Source organism: Panthera onca, chromosome C2 (assembly GCF_046562875.1).
Source record: "Panthera onca isolate mPanOnc1 chromosome C2, mPanOnc1 haplotype 2, whole genome shotgun sequence".
Taxonomy (NCBI): Eukaryota; Metazoa; Chordata; class Mammalia; order Carnivora; family Felidae; genus Panthera; species Panthera onca.
Window position 1 is genome coordinate 55,279,774 of NC_138347.1, and position 17,132 is coordinate 55,296,905.

The 17,132-nt window shown below is 41.2% G+C and overlaps 1 protein-coding gene across 1 annotated transcript in view; it reads right to left on the reverse strand.

Annotated features, from left to right (window-relative positions):
• MYH15 (myosin heavy chain 15) overlaps positions 1 to 17,132 on the reverse strand; it is a 144,487-nt gene that overhangs the window by 41,416 nt on the left and 85,939 nt on the right. Inside the window, exons 28-32 of the mRNA XM_060640105.3 lie at positions 14,846 to 14,972; positions 9,962 to 10,080; positions 6,916 to 7,112; positions 3,121 to 3,470; positions 93 to 217 (exon numbers count right to left, since the gene is read on the reverse strand). Of these exons, the coding sequence (XP_060496088.3) occupies positions 93 to 217; positions 3,121 to 3,470; positions 6,916 to 7,112; positions 9,962 to 10,080; positions 14,846 to 14,972 (918 nt within the window). The remainder of the gene's footprint in view (positions 1 to 92; positions 218 to 3,120; positions 3,471 to 6,915; positions 7,113 to 9,961; positions 10,081 to 14,845; positions 14,973 to 17,132) is intronic.

Sequence of the window (17,132 nt, forward strand, 5' to 3'; positions counted from 1 at the left end):
ATTTTGTTGTTGATGCTGCTATTATTACTAGAAAGCAGGTCTCCTGTTTTGTCACATTGACACAAACCGCCTTTGCTCCCTGGAGGTAATACCTCTGCTTCTTCCAGTGCCACCTGGACTTCAGTCTTCTCTTGTTCAATCCGTTTCTTGACCTTCTCCATTTCACTTAAGTTTTTCTTTCCTTCCCTCACCTGATTTGTCAGGTTAGAAATCTCTTCTGGAGAGCAAAGAAAGGCAAAGTTAGTGAATGAAACCTGTCTCAGACCCATAATATCAGGTACAGCAGACCGTTTCCCTGGGACCGTAGTCATGCCATCCTTGGAAGCTTGATGGCAAGGCCACTACTGGCACAGATGGGACCCTTGTTTGAATCAGAAAAAGTCACTCTTTATTTAGTACATTCTTTTGCCACCTGCCAGAAAGTTGCCCACTACAACTAGAGACGATGGTGCTTCTCAGAGTATTGCACCATGAACAACCTGTGTAACTTCACATGGTGGTCCTTTTGTCAAAGCCATGTCAGATTCTGCCTGGTGGTGCTCTAAGACACAGACCTGAATCTTTACACACCCAGTGTAAGTGCTCAGCGCTAGACACCAGTGGCTGCCATTTTGTCCGCTGCCACTCAATACCAGGATGGGAACTTGAAGCATAAGCTGGGTCATTGCCTGCCAGGAGCCAACATAGGAGCCCGGATAGACCCAAGAATCCAAGGGAGGTCAAGCACTTGAAGGTTTGTGTCTAGTCTCTCGTGAACACAAGTCTTTTGACAGAATAAGGAGGCATCCAGGAGTGACAAAACCTCTCCCACTCAATATTGTTATTGTCACTTCTGCATCTTCATAAAGGAAGCCTTTAGTAACTAAGAGGTGTGGAGTAGGGCCAAGTAGCTCTGGGAATGACCCACAGTCCAGAGATGGTAAGAGGAGCTCAAGAGCATGCCTGCTGCTCTGGTTTTGAGATCCCTGGCTGTGATGTGATGTGATGTGATGTGACAAGAGTTTTGAAAAGTCACAAAACCAAGGGGCACCTGGACCTCAGCTTAGGTCATGATCTCACAGTTCGTGGGTTTGAGCCCCATTTCAGGCTCTGTGCTGACAGCTCAGAGCCTGGAGCCTGCTTCAGATTCTGTGTCTCCCTCTCTCTCTCTGCCCCTTCCCTGCTCTTGCTCTCTCTCTCTCTCTCTCAAAAAATAAATAAACATCGCAATTTTTTAAAGTTACAAAACCAAACCCTTTAGATGGCAATTCTTACATAATAAATCCTTCTCTTATAAGCCCTCTCCAGAAGAGAGGTTCCCAAAAGAAAACTCAAGGGCAGTGGCTCTCCACTCTGATCATACCTCAGAATCACTTGGAGAGCTTTTGCAAAAGACTTCTGCCCAAGCCCCACCCCAGACCAAGTGTGGTCCCCAGACCAGCAGCACTTGCCTCACTGGCAATTTGTTAGAAATACAAATTCTCAGACCCCACCCTAGACCCAGTGAATCAGAAACTCTGTGGGGAGGGCCCAGCCAACCATTCTAACAAGTCCTCCAGGTGGTTTGGATGCTGCTAAAGATTCCTAACCACTGTTCCAGCACCTCCCACATGTCCAGTCAGTGACCTCATCATGGACTATGTGGGCCAACAGGGAGGCGGGATTCATTTATGTCTCCAATAGTAATGAACTTGCTCCCAGGGCATCTCAGGGTTTTAATGTACATCACTGATGGTGCTGGTGTAAGTTGGCCGCCTCTTTGAAGGACTGCTTGGCAGTATCTCAAAATTGAGAAGTTCATTCCTTTAACCCAGCAGTTTTGTTTCTAGGAATCCACCCCTACTGAATTATTATTACATGTCCACAAATATATGTGCAGCATGTACAGTATAGTATTACTTATAATTGTGAAACATCATATCTAAGCTGAATAAGGTCTCGTTAAAAAAACGTTAACCATCCTTCTTATAACTACCTAGCTATCAACAATCACGCGGCAGGTCTCCTTGTACAGACATGCAAAGAGAATAACAAGGCATGTGGAAGGTGGCACAGCTGGTCGTTAAGTGTGTATATGCTGCAGTCAAGCTGGCTGGGCTCCAATCTCAGATCTGCTTTTGATCAACTGTGAATTTGGACAATTTTTTAATCTTACACGATTTAACATAATCTGCATTTTACAGACAAAGAAACTAACACATAGGACTGTTTTGAGAATTAAATAACGAATGGTTACATACACCACAGAGCCCCGCACATAGCGTAGCCTATGGAAATATTTGTTAAATTAGAAAATATACTGACAAATGTAAAAAAAGAAAAAAAAGAAACAGTGTCAAATACTGTATAATTTGAATAATACGCACATGAATATATGCATGGAAAATCTTGGTAAGACTATGGGTGATAAAGAAATTCTTAAAGGTGGCTTTCTTGACAGAGGGAACCTAGGGCTAAGGTCAGAAAGTAGTCCTTTTTCAGGGCACCTGAGTGGCTCAGTCAGTTAAGTCTCTGACTTAGGCTCAGGTCATGATCCCGCAGTTTGTGGGTTCGAGCCCCACATCGGGCCCTGTGCTGACAGCTCAGAGCCTGGAGCCTGCTTTGGATTCTGTGTCTTCCTCACTCTCTGCCCCTCCCCCACTCACACTCTGTCCCTGTCTCCCAAAAACAAATAAACATTTTTAAAAAATAAAAGAAAGTGGTCTTATTTTTAGAATTTAATAAAACTAACAACTGTAATTTTAAAAAGGTTTCCAAAAAGAGTATTAAAAGTAGAAAAGTGAAGGGGTGCCTGGGTAGCTCAGTTGGTTGAGCAACCGACTTTGGCTCAGGTCATGATCTTACAGTTTGTGAGTTCGAGCCCCGCGTCGGGCTCTGTGCTGACAGCTCAGAGCCTGGAGCCTGCTTCGGATTCTGTGTCCCCCTCTCTCTCTGCCCCTCTCCCACTCATGCTGTGTCTCTCTCTGTCTCAGAAATAAATAAACATTAAAAAATTAAAAAAAAAAAAATAGAAAAGTGAAAACCTGAGTGGGACCACGACAATGCCGAGGCTTCTGACCATGAAGGACAGCCCTGCCCTGGAAGCCAGGGCACCCCCACACGACGTTGTCCTGCTCTGGCTCCAAGCCCAGCTCAGAGTACCTTGGAGATTCTTGTTCACCCTCTGAAGCGTCTCCTGGCTCACAGTGCTCTCCTCGCAGGCGTGCCTGAGCTTAAGGAGCTCCATGCTAAGGGCACGGGCCTCCTCCTGAGAGGCCTCCAGCACGGCCTGTGACTCCTCCTGCTTCTGCCTCCAGTCATCAAAGCACTTGTCAAAGTGCTGCTGCTTCCGGTCCAGTACCGCTGCTGAGGAACGGGCCTTCCCAAGGTCCCACAGGGTGTCCCCGAGCTCGAGCTGCAGTCTGTGCCTGGCCCTCTCCAGGGAGGCATTTCTGGCATTTGCTACCCCCACGGCTTCAGCCGCCTCCTGCAATCTAATTGCCAGCTTCTTCCTGCAAAGGGGAGACCCAAACAAATGGCAGGTGAGCTTCAGCCCTCAGAGAGCTCACTCGGTTTGTCCTGTATTAAAACAGTGCTTCAGTACAAAATAGGGTGGCCCTTGAGGTTGGCTTAATGGTACCAAGCAAAAGCAGCTCATGCCGGAAAATGACTTCCTTGTGCCTATAGAGCCCAGATGTTGGCTGGCCACGATCCTCTGGCTCCTGTGTACATGTGTGCTTTATTTTCCCCTACCCTTTGTCACTCTGGTCTTGGAACTCAGGATCTCTGAATCCTGGAAGTATTTGCTTACCCTAAACCTCCTATAAGCAATACAGACTTTACTGATGACTTAAGAAATGGGAGAAAGAAGAAGATCGTACTGAACACCCCACGAACAGTAAGGAGTTGTTGAAAGTTTGTAGGCACATTGGGACACCTGGGTGACTCAGTCGGTTAAGCATCCGACTCTTGACTTCAGCTCAGGTCATGAGCTCACAGTTTGTGAGTTCGAGCCCGGAGTCGGGCTCTGCACTGCTGATACGGAGTTTGCTTGGGATTTTTTTTTTTCTCTCTCTCTCTCTCTGCCCCTCCCCTGCTCTCTCTCTCTCTCTTTTTCAAATAAATAAATAAACATTAAAAAAAGAGTTCTTAGGTGCATCTAATCTTTAAAGATCTCCTTGCTACATTGCTCCCAAGGAACATTCTTTGGTTCTCTCCTGCTCATTCTCTCTCCCTCTTATCACATGGCTCCTAAACAGGCCAAAGTTCTGTCTTTTCTCTGAATTTCTTCTCCACCCCAGATTATCTGCTCAAATTTATATACTCAAATCCATGCCATTGTTATGCTCACTTAACAGGTCCCACTGCTCTCAGGAGGGACTCTCGCCCCCACTGTTGTCCCTCCAGCATCCCCTGAGACGGAGTGGCTTATTAAAGTGCTTCCTCCACCACCCCCACAATGCAGTGCTCTGAGACTTTCTAATGGATGAAATGTGTTTTCTTGCTCACATCTCCCACAGGGACACTGGCAGCCCCATTCTTACCCATTCATTACACTTCTTAGATGAAAGGTACTGTGCATACCAAAGCTCTTTCTGATCTACTATTATTAAACAGAAAAAGACCCTCCGGAATGAACATGTGCCACACAACTAGCCCATCAGAGCAATGTGATCATACAGCCCCTTTTGGGTGGAAGCCTTCAAAAACCAATCTGTGTTCAGCATCCTTGCTTCATTTTTCCTAAATATTAAGAGGAGATTCTGATGGATCGCATGGTGATCATAGTTAACAATTCTGTCTTATATACTTGAAAGTTGCTGTGAGAGTAGAGCTTTAATGGTCTCACCATAACGACAATGAATGGTAATTACATAGGGCAGGGGATGTGTTAACTAACCACATTGTGATAAAGACTTTGCAATATGTACATATATGAAATCATCACATTGTATTCCTTAAACATATTCAATAGTATACAAGAGTTTGGGGCCCAGATGAAACTAGAGTTCGTACCAGCATGTCAATATCAATATAGATACGTGAATGTCAATTACATCTCAATAAAGCTGGAGAAAAAAGGAGATTCTGATGCTTTAACCCATCTAAAACAAGGATCTTATAATAACTACTTTAGAAATACCCAACTGGTACCAGAAAATAGGGATTTTACTTTGGGTGACCAACTATACTAAGGGGTTTCACCGCGATGTGGGGCTATCAGTGCTAAAATCAGGCAAGCCCACAAGCCCATGGGGCAAAATAGACAAGTTGGTCACCCTCATTTCACTGATAACATTGTCCACATTTCATACCAACTACCCTTTGTTCTTCAACTTGCAACCATAAGTTCTTACTTAGTACTTAGCACTAGAATCTGCAAGCAGAGGTAGAAGATTAAGAAACCAAATCCCTGTCCTTAGGGAATGTGGGATTTGGAAGTAGTCAACTGGGTCTCAGATGAGCTTGATTCAGCTAGACACAGTCATGCTGTGAAGACAAGACTGGAAATCAAAGCAGGTGGACCCTGAACTTGCCAATTAAAAAAAAGGGGGGGGGGGAATCCCAGAGGGTTTTTTTTTGTACCTCTGCCTCCCTGGGGTGATTTAGAAAGAAAACATAATATAGACAACGTTTTATTTATTTGATATTCAACTAAGTTTAAAGCAGAAGAGGGATTCGGATATTACCACATTGTCCGTTATTTCTTTTTAGTTGTCATGTGCTGCAGTACAACAATTTGTTAGCTCAACAAAATCACACGGTTATATGTGGTCTATATACTTTCCCTCTTTTCTGCCCCTCCCAAGAAAACCTTCAAACACTGTGACTGCTAGGCACTTGCACCAGAAATTTTCCATCACCGAAGAAAAAAAAATCTTACTTTAGAAGCAAATGCCATATTTCAGGTATGAGGAGCCATTTCAGTTCAAAGCCCCACTTTTCTGTGGTCCAGAGTTTTTCAAACATGTACGGCAGATATTTTTAGTACCTGTCATCCCAAAGCCCTTTTTAAGTTACTGTGGCTTCAGAGACAGATTACTTGATACCCCTTTAGGGACAGGACACGGCGACTGTTAAGCAAGTGCCCAGCCACGTCTCTCAAATATTTAGGTAAAGAACTGAAAAACAATATTTTTGGTTGAAACTAAAGAGAACTGTAATGATCTGCTCTGAATTTTTGCTAAGCTACCAAGCCAGAGACACATTCTTTTGAGTAAACCTTTAATGACTATAAAGCTGGGGTTGGTTTGACACTTTCTCTCAAATCTACACGGTCCTTTGACCTCTGAGCAAAATGTTTCAGTTCTACACCCTGGTACCAAGTCTTGATTCATCTAGGCCCCAAGCTCCCGTAGTTTCTGAGAAGGACTTCTAACACCTTTATGTAGTGTTGGCTATAAAACCGACATTCTAACCTTAGAGGTGGTCTGAGGGTGATTTCTCTTCAAAGAAACGTTTGTCCCTTAAGGCATGACGACAGATCCTGATATGTTTCCAGCCATCCCTGTCCATCTTCACAGACCACTTTGTAGTCTACAGGTTGTAGACCAGAGACATAATGACTTGAATGTATGGAGACGTGTATACACACGGACTCGATTATTTTGATGTTCCAAATGAAGTCTAGGATTTCAAGTGCTAGCCCATTTTCAAACCATAGCTCAAAGTCACATCTTCTATGAAGACTTGCCTTGGGCCCTAGAAAGGGCCTCCTTTCTTTCACCAGGATCTCTTTATAGTCTTTCCTACTTTGTATTATAATTTTTAGTTTGTAGCCTCACTGGAGCACGTGTTCCTTGCCAGCAGTGGCTCTTTCAGCTCCGGTCTCCGGCTTATTCACACACTTGGTAAGGAGTTGTTAAGTGCATACATGAGGTCTTTAAGACACAGTCACTACCCCCATCCCCCGCTGTGTAACTGCCTCCAGGTTCAGGTGCACCTGGCTCTACTCACTTGGCTTCCTCCAAGTCTTCAGTTCTCTGAGTAGTGTCATCTGCATACTTCATCCTCCACTGCACCATTTCGGCATTGCCTTTGGATAGAGCCCGGAGCAGCTCAGCCTTGGCCTCTTGTTCTTCCTCGTATTGCTCTTGGAGAAGGTCACGGTCATGCTTGGCTGACTGCAGGGCCTGGGCCAGAGCACTCTGTGACTTAAAGGACACAACACACGTTAAAAAAAAAAAGAAAAGAAAGAAAAGAAAAGGCATCACTACCATTAACAACGAAACGCTTGGAGGTGACATCATTTTTTTTTTTTTTTTTAGATAAGGTTAATAACAACCTGTCACAAATGCAAGCTGAACCTGAACCTAGTAAGATAATACCAGGGAAAGAATTGGGGACAAGAAAGGATAGAGTATCTAATTGCTGCCAGTATAACAGGGAAGAGAGTTCTATTTAGGGAAATGCCTGCCTGACTATGTGGGCTTCAGCAATAGGCAGCCCTGGAGTTCAGGAAATAGTGGGGGAGGCAAAGGTAGTAAGAATATTCCCTACCATCTAGGCAATAAGATTTATATTTAGCCCTATATAAGGTTCAGATGTTATTTGGACTAAAAAGGATCACTGAGATTTGGTCCAGCTTTATGTTCACTAATGAAAAAACAAAATCTTTTATTTCACATGTAAATCTCTGAATACTATCTCATCATTTTAAAACAGCACTATCCAATGGAACTTTTTTTAAAAAATCTTAAATAGAAAGAGAGAGAGTGAGTGGAGGAGAGGGGCAGACGGAGAGAGGGAGAGAATCTCATGCAGGCTCCATGGAGCTCCACGTGGGGCTCAATCCCACAACCCTGGGATCATGACCTGAGCCAACATCAAGGGTCAGACATTCAACTGACGGAGTCACCCAGGTGCCCCTCCAATAGAACTTTCTGTAGTGATGAAAACACTTTATATGTGTACCATCCAATATGGTAACCATAGCCACATGTGGCTATTAAGCACTCAAAATGCGCTTAGTACAATGTGTGGTCAAAACTGAATTTTAATTTTAATTAATGTAAATTTTAATTTAGATAGCCACCAGTAGTGCTGTAGTGGCTACCATACTTTTTGGACAGCAGAACTCAGTTTAGTGAAAATTTCTGCCATTTATATAGTGGTCTAGTTAACCTAGAGGCATCATTCCCAAGAGATAATCTAGTCGAGTGGAAAGAACCTAGTCTAATGGAGTCCCTGCCAGTCCTCATGGGTCCTCTGCACATTAGAAAGAAAGCATCTTCTCAGGTGGAAGCAGCTCTGAGAGCAAAGGCTTAGTTAAAGGCAGCCTCAGCCAGAGGGAAGGGAAGGAGGAGCAACAATACACATCGACCCTGAGAAGGACAGAGGTTTTGAAATCCAATAAAATTGGCTTTAAATTGCCTACCTCTTATATATTTATTGAGCACCTGTTCAAGATATTAGTGTTTACAGAAGTGAGTGAGATGCAGACAAAGTCTTTCCCCTATGGAACCATAAAGGAGTGAGTGGATACACAAAACAAACATATAAACAAGTTAATTTTTAAAAAAAATGCTGACAGCAGAAAGAAACTAAAACAGAGTGACACAATGTAGAATGTTTGGCTTATTCTCATCATTGCCCAAAGCCCTTGAGGATGGACCTGTACACAGTAGAAACAGCAGCTAAGAAAGTCCTACGGCAGGAATAATGGTGGTTTGTTTAAGAGGCAGAGAGGCAGCCTGGGCGGCTGGAGGGGAGGAAATGAGAGAAGCAGATGTATGACGCGAGGTCACAGGAGGAAGCTGGAACCAATGCAAAGGGGCCTCATAGGCCAGCTGGAAGCCACTGGGAAGTCAGCCAGAGATCTTCCAAAATATAAATTAAATCATCTCACTACCTGCGTCAATTCCTTTACTGTCTACTACTAGCTGTATGACCTTGGGCATGTTATTTTTCTTCTCAGAACCTTGGTTTTTTCATATAAAAAGATATAAGTCTACCGGTTTCATAGGACTTACATGAAGATTGAAATAACACGAGTGAAGTATCTAGCAGAATGTCTGATGTACAAACCATGGTGGTCATTTAAAAATGTACATATAATATTAGGGCGTCTGGGTGGCTCAGTAGGTTAAGCAACCAACTCTTGATTTGGGGTCAGGTTATGATCTCATGGTTCGTGAGTTCGAACCCTGTGTTGGGCTCTGCACTGATGACATGGAGCCTGCTTGGGATTCTCTCTCTCCCTCTCTGCCCCTCCCCCACTCACTCACCTGAGCGTGTGTGCTCCCTCTCTCTCTCTCTCTCTCTCTCTCTCAAAATAAACAAACATATAAAAAATAAAAATGTGTATATAATATATAAAACAAGGAGAGTGGAGGGAATAAAATAAAATATTTAAGAATAGAAGTCTATAGTCTCAATGACCTTCACCTCAGAGTAGATGCCTTTGTAGTGAGATTACTAATAAGCGAGGCACTTTGGGGTGTTAGCAACAAGGTGCCTTGAATATGAATGAAGAATTAACTTGAAATAACCAGAGCTCAAAGAATTTCTCTCTCATAGGCTTTCACCTTAAAGAGCCACTTTCACTGGGGTCACCTGCTAGCAACATTATATATCCTCTTAGGAAGAAATGACCACTATGTATAATTTATTGACAACTTAAAAGTAATATTGAAGTAAGTCAGCCTCATTTATTTCATTCTGGTCCTTTATTTAATTTAACCTCTTGGTGCAATTCAGAATCGAAGATCCATAAAGAGCCTTGCTGACTTACTGTTCAAGTAATAATGCAAAATGGAAATACACAGTTTGCTTGCTCTAAATCTGACAAACTAGACAAGTAATTTGAATCACTGAGGAAGATCCTTCAGTGATCAAGGCCCTTCCCAGCACATACAAGGTCCACCATGTTCTTTTTCCCACAACTTCTGAGGCACTTTCCTCTCTTCTTTTGTATGGGAAGATATTGAAACTGCCCCATCAAGCGCTAGTATTTTTTTACACATACAGTCAAGCTACTGGTGAGAAATAATAGATGCATTACTTTGGACTCCTCTTCCAGTTGCCCTTTTAGTTCTTCTATCTGTCGAGTGAGGCTGCTCTTCTCCCTGGAAAGTTGGTTTATCAGAGCCTCCTTTTCTTCCAGCCTCCTTAGGAGCTCTCCTATAGAAAGATTTCACAAAGTAAGTTAATCATGGCCTTCCTCTTCATCCACTATCTCCTCACTTAACTCGTTCACTTGAAGGGCAACCACAATGACTCCTACAACATATTTATAATACTTAAAAAGGTCTGAGAGTTCGGTTATCAGCAGCACCATAGCAATGTTCCATTCCAGGACTCACAAAAGAGCCCTGATAAAGAACTGATTTTTAGCAGTGAGTCTGAGTCAATAACAGGTAATATTAGCTACCATATGTTGAGAATCTTCTATGCAGTAGGTACTACTATCTAGTTAAATTCTCATAACTCCTTGATTATTTCGGTACTTTATTACCCACATTACAGAAGGGAAACCAGGGAGACTTACTTGAATATGATGGAGACACAGACATGCACAGACAGTAGTTGGTGAAGGTAGATTCAAATTAAGCTTTTAACCCCGAAGAACACATTCTTTTAGGCTATGCTCCCTTGTTCATTTCATGTGGCACTACCAATTTCTGGCTATATAATTTCTAGATAATTACAACTTCTTTGCCTCACTTCTAAAATGAGGACAATAAAAAATTGTTAATGGAAATTAAATGAGTATGAATGTGTTTTGTAGACTAATTGCTAAATAAATATTAGAAATAGTCATTAAATAGTAGAGGCTATGACCACGGTGGGGGGTGGGGGGTGGGATTCCATTATACTGTAGTCTACCCTCTCTGATAGACAGACTGATGATAAGACAGAAATGCCTTGGTGATTAGCAACAGTACCAGATGCTGAGCCAATCATGGGCAGAGGCAGTTGCTCCCATAGTGTCATTAGTATAACACTAAAAGCCCCAAATATTTATGACCCCCATATCTCTTGCTATAAACAAGTTCTAAACTTCTCAGCATCCTAAGGAAGCATCTATTTGGGCTAAAGTAGCAGTTCTCAACCTTTTTGGTCTCAGGAACACTCTGTATGCTTAGAATTTATTAGGTGCCCCAAAGAGATTTTGTTTACATGGATTTTATTTTTAAATCTTTTTTTAAACGTTTTTATTTATTTTTGAGACAGAGAGAGACAGAGCATGAACGGGGGAGGGTCACAGAGAGAGGGAGACACAGAATCTGAAACAGGCTCCAGGCTCTGAGCTGTCAGCACAGAGCCCGACGCGGGGCTCGAACTCACGGACTGTGAGATCATGACCTGAGCCGAAGTCGGACACTCAACCGACCAAGCCACCCAGGCGCCCCACATGGATTTTATTTTTAATAGTTGGTGTATTTGAAAAAGAAAAAAACTTAAATATGTATTAATTCATTTTCAAATAATAATAAAAATCTTAGTGATGTGTTAATATGTTAACATAAACAACAATTTTTTAAAGAAAAAAAATTTTTTTCTGTGGTTTTCCAAAACCACAGAAAAGTTAGTGATAAAAATGACATTATTTTACATTTTTAAAAATATCTGCCTTAATAAAAACTAGATTTTCATATTTGTCTCTGAAGTCAATCTATTGTAATACACGGGTTTTATTGAAGTATAGGAAGAAAATCCAGCCTGGAAAAGGGAGATGGAGAAGGGAGATGTATTTTACAGTCTTCAGTCTTTTCATTTTTAAAAAAATTTTTCATTGTCTTTTCAGATAATTGTGACTATTATTTGATACAACACCAAAACTCAACAAATAGAAATTTCTCAAGGATTAGTTGCAATGTGTTACTCTGTTACATTAAACTTTATGAGTCCATTTTAAACTTTGAATGGATCTTTCACCCACACATGATTGTATAACATCATGCAGTGGTGATTTGAAAAATATGTGTTCACTGAATTATGCAGATCTTCAAAATGTTGACACATATTCCCTTATACAATATTTAAAACAGCATGTTTGTTAACATCACTAGTGATCTCATCAGAAAAGTCTTTGAGAATTGAGAGCATCAAGCTCATGATGGCACATACAGGCTTTCAGAATCTGATTTTTGCCTACAACTCCAATTTTATTATTGGCAACAAATAATATCAGTTGTTTTCTTTGAAGTGACAGGCTCACTTTGTTCATTTTTGAGAAAATATCTGCCAAATATTTAAGTCAGAACATAGTTTGTCCTTTCAAAGAAATAAGATACTCCCTGGAAACACCTGCTAGCTCGACACAGAACTTAATCACACATCATACTGCAGAGGGGTAAGGCGGTGATGGGTGAACAAGGTGAAGGGAATTCAGAGCACACATTGTGAGGAGCACTGAGAAATGTATAGAATTATTCAATCACTGTATTATACAGCTGAAACTAACATAACACTATGTTAACTGTACTGGAATTAAAATTTTTAAAACTTCTTTAAAAAAAACAAAATGGAAGTGCTTTAAGCATACTTCTTTTGTTATCAGAGAGAATATTAAAAAGATATATACTTGGGGTCAGGATGTAATAAGATTGATTTTTATTGCTTTATTAAGGACATTCTTACCTAAAACTGACTCCCCCCCAAAACAACTGTATGTATCACTGAATATAATGATTAATAGTACAGTGCGGTACCACTGTCTTGATGAGTGTCTTGATGAAGCTCAAGTAGTTTTAATTGTCACTGCTTTTGCAGCATCAATATAAATGTCAAAAGAACTAAAAAAAAAAGCAATCATTTTAACCTCATAAGCCCCCTTCAAGGGTCTTGATGATTGCTGGTGTTCTGTGGACCAAACTGAAAATCTCTGGGTGACAACATCATATTGAAAAGGAGCCTGAAGAAATGCCAATCCACTAGGGGGTTGAGACTAATATATCACGTATCTTATAGAACACGTACCCACTTCACATGGCTTAATTGATCACATTTACCACTGACTGGCTTTAAAAGCGGAGTTTGATATGTTGACAGGGCAGGGCATGAGACTAGTGGGTAATGGCAAAAAAGCAACAAAAAATCTAGAGCATAGACCCAGTGAGGGGAAAGGAGGTTTGGATAGGTATGTACTTAAAATTTAATTCACACAAAGCCAAAAGGTGAAAATAAGAATTAAAGGAAGGAAAAAAAAGGTCCTTCATCCTGAGCCGAATTATCGCTTCACACCCACTTTCACTCCACTCACTTACCTAGTAATTTCCTCATCAAAAAAGTGAGTAGAAAATTAATGCCAATAACCTAGGGGGAGGTAGGCAGTGCCTATCACAACAATTTTATACAGCACATCATTTAGGGCCAGACATATAAGTATTCTCCAGTCTTGTCACTGGACTGTAGAGTCCACAGACTATGTCCTAAATAGCAGAGAGCAACGTGGGGATTTTATAACAAGGCTAAGTGTCATATACCCTGCTCCCACTATAAGAATCCTAGTCAGTGTCCCTGCTAGAGCCAAAAACACTATCTTCTGGGCTTCTAGGTTTATAGTTTTGCCAGCCCATTATAATTTAGCTTTAATTCTAGATTTACTATCTAGAAACAGGTGTCCACTAGCAGAAGGATGTGATACAGTCCAAATGGTCTTTATTCTTTTTGTTAAGTATGTGCCTCTGGGCAAGAATATTGTTTGTTTTCATTGACCTAGGAATTTGAACTCTGGAAATATATTCCTAAAAATAATTCTAATTACAGAGAAACAGCTAGTCACATGCTGTTCACAGCAGAGAAACAAGTCAAGTTCCGAGGCAAGGTTAAGTAAACTATAGTCCCTCTACTTGATGGGTTAGAAGTAGCCATTATAAATGACTAAGTATGAAAGATACAAAAAAAAAACCTTGTGAAAATTGAAAAAAAGAAAAAAAAAACAAAAAAAATTGCCACAATGTAAAAGATTGGGGGGAAAAAAACATGAAACACAAAAAACTATCAATAGTAGCTGAAAGTACAGAGCAAACCTTGGTACATTTTTCTACTTTTTATTTATCAGGTGTTTGTGCAGCACCAATAAGTGGCAGGCATTATTCTAGATGACTGACATATATCAGTGAATAAAACAAAGCTTACATGAAGCTTACATTCTCACAGATGGAGACAGACAAATAAGCACATTTATCATGTCAAGTATGTCGTTTGTTTGAAGGTATTAAATACTCTAAAAAAAGAAGCAGAGAGTGGTTGAGAGCACTCAAATGTTGCCTTCTCAACAAGGCCTATCCTGACGTCCCCAGATATCTGTTTGATTAACCTTCATCTTCGAGTCTCTGGAGAATTAACAGAGTATTCTGGGCAGAGGAAGAGGCTAGAGCAAGACCCTAGGACGCGAGTGTGCCTGGTGTGTTAAAAACTCAGCCAAGGCAGAATGAGAGAAAGGGAAAGTAGTAGAAGAGGTCAGAGAGATAATGAGGGGTCCAATTATGTGGCCTTTGTAGGCTATTGCATAGACTATAACTTTTACTAAGTATAAAAAAAAGTATGGGTTTATTATTGAAAATTAGAAAAAATGTCTGTTTCAATGAGGTTGACACTATAAAAAGTCATGCCTTACAGGCTGTGTGGACAGCCCCTGTCATCTTTTGATCTTGACAGTTGCTTCCTCCAACTGCGTAGTGCTTTTCTTCTTCCTGAAGGAGAGCTGGGTGGAGCCTCCCAAAGCAGCATGGGGCGGGGGTGGGGGGGTGGGGGGGGTGGGGGACCTTTACCAGACAAGAGCATGTCCGTGGACAAGGTTAACCCAGAGACTGCATTCCTCCCCTAGAATCTTTAAATACTGACTCAGTTTCAGTAACTGATTCATCATCTCAGGAGTCCCTCCACCAGGCTGCTGGCACCGAGGCTGGCTCACAAATGAAGCAGCACATTTACTTACCATTCTCACTCCGTAGCTTTGTCTTCTGTGCTTTTAGGTCATTTGCCAACTGACTCACTTCATCTAGTTTCACATTTGCTTCATTCAAGCGCTCTTCATACAGACTACAGAGCTTCTCAGAGTTAGCCTAGGGTTGAGAATGAAGAGTTGAACATAGCTCATGGAGTTCCTGCTGAATTAGCTGCATAAGAAAGGGAAAGGATGGTTCCTGGGACCCTTGTGCTCTCTTCTGCTCTGAAGACCACAGCTAACATTTGGAAAACTGTATCTTCTAATTTCATCACACACAGTAAACTTAAGGTCTGGTACTTTAAGGAGCCCAAACTTCTTAGGCTGTAGGTGTCATGGAGAAACCCAATTCCCTGGGTATTGGGACCCTCTCTAGAATTCTTTGCTCTTTTGGAGAAGGAAACATACCAAACACTGATGAAGTACACAGCCACTTTCTGACATTATGTTATATATTTAACTATCTTTCTCTCCCACTAGAATAGGCTTCATGAGAATAGAGATTCTGTTGGATCACAGATAGCCCCCCCCCCAAGTGCCTAGAATAGTACGTAGTACATACAAGAAGTTCAATAAACAACTGGGAACATGCAAAGGAGAGGGAGGGAACAGGGGAAGCAGGAAAGAAATCCAAAGCGCTGACTAAGCAGTAGAGGAGAAAGTAGGTAGATCTGAGCTGCAATGGCTTAATGGAAGTTTGAACTGTCAAAGCAACCGCACCCTCTGGATCACTAAGGCTGAAGGCTCAAGGTAACCCTGTTGGGTTAACACTCAGTTCTAAACTCCAGCTTCTCAGAATGGGTATCTTATGCTTGGAGAAAGGGATATGCCATTTGGCCGTTGTACCTCCACCTGTTTAAATAACCAACCTAACCATCAGATTTTTGCCACACTCTGAAAGGAAATGATAGGACTTTGAGACTCAAGATTCTAAAATAGGACCAAGAACTGTCAGATGTATAATGGTTGTGTCACTTTACCTAGCTGTAATTTGCATCCTTGCTATTAATATGGTCAGAAAGGACATTGGTGGCTCTAGAGATCCATAGTTCCATAGGTAGCTGTTTTTGTGTTTTGCTCTTTACATGTATTAAGTCTCATTCAATACAACAGTCCCATGGGATCTTTGTTTTTACAATGAGTTTTATGGAAAAGGAAGAATTAAGACAACAAAGAAGGGATCACACCAATGGCATTCCAAGAAAATGGTGATACATGTGAAATCTGGTGGCAAGCCTAATATTCTGAATATTAACATAATTTGTATGATGTAGCAATGGCCAAAGATGAGGAACATTTTTAAGATGTCAGGTTTAGTCCTCTGGGAAACTCCTGAATCTACAAAAACCTTGGAGACCTCCAGCTAGAGCCAACTCTGTGTGAAGATTGCTCTCTTCAAGCTTACACTAGTGACTATTCTAAACCCCCAGTGAAAAACTACTAGATTACATCTTCTTATATTCCCAAGGCAGTGTATGGTGCTGGACACAAAATAGGTACTTAACATATGTCTAAGACAATCAAATTACTGCCTTAGTGAGAGACTGGCCAACATGCCCACTGAAGTTTACTTAGAGGTCACATTCAAGCTTTCCTTATAATCCCCAACCCCCAAATTTATTTTTTAGCTTGGTGAAGATATTATCCACTGATTAGGAAACCAGTGAAGAGCCAAATCAGGTGCATGCCCATTTGGAGGCTTATAAGGAATGTCATGTAGTTCAAGCTCAAAGATGTTCCATAGCACACCCAGGCTTGCTGGTGAGTATGCAGCCAAACTTGGCAGAGATTCAATGACCAGCTTCTCATACAATGCCATCAGCATCATGTAGGATAGAGCACTGATGTTTAGTGTCAGGCACATTCAGTTATCCATACTCTCCACTTACTACTTTAAAAAGGCTGTAGTATTGATAAATGTAACAGTCTTTAGATGGCCGGAAATGTCTACTTATATTTCATATGTTGAATAGGTTTGCTCTCACTCCTAAAAGCAATTTTACAAAGTTGGCACACTGATTTTTTTCAACAAAATATCCCTTAAAAGTTCAGATTGACTCTTTTCTATAAACGAGAAGACAGAATCAGAAAGGCTAAACATCTGGTCCAAATTCACAGAGCTAGTGAGTATTAGAATTAAGATTTGAACTGATAACTGCCTGTACAGAGGCAAAAAAAAAAAAAAAAAAAAAAAAAAAAAAGCCAAAACTAGACTCCTAAGTATCTGTTATATGAAGTAGTAATAACAAAGGGAATGTTACATTGACATCCAGTTGGC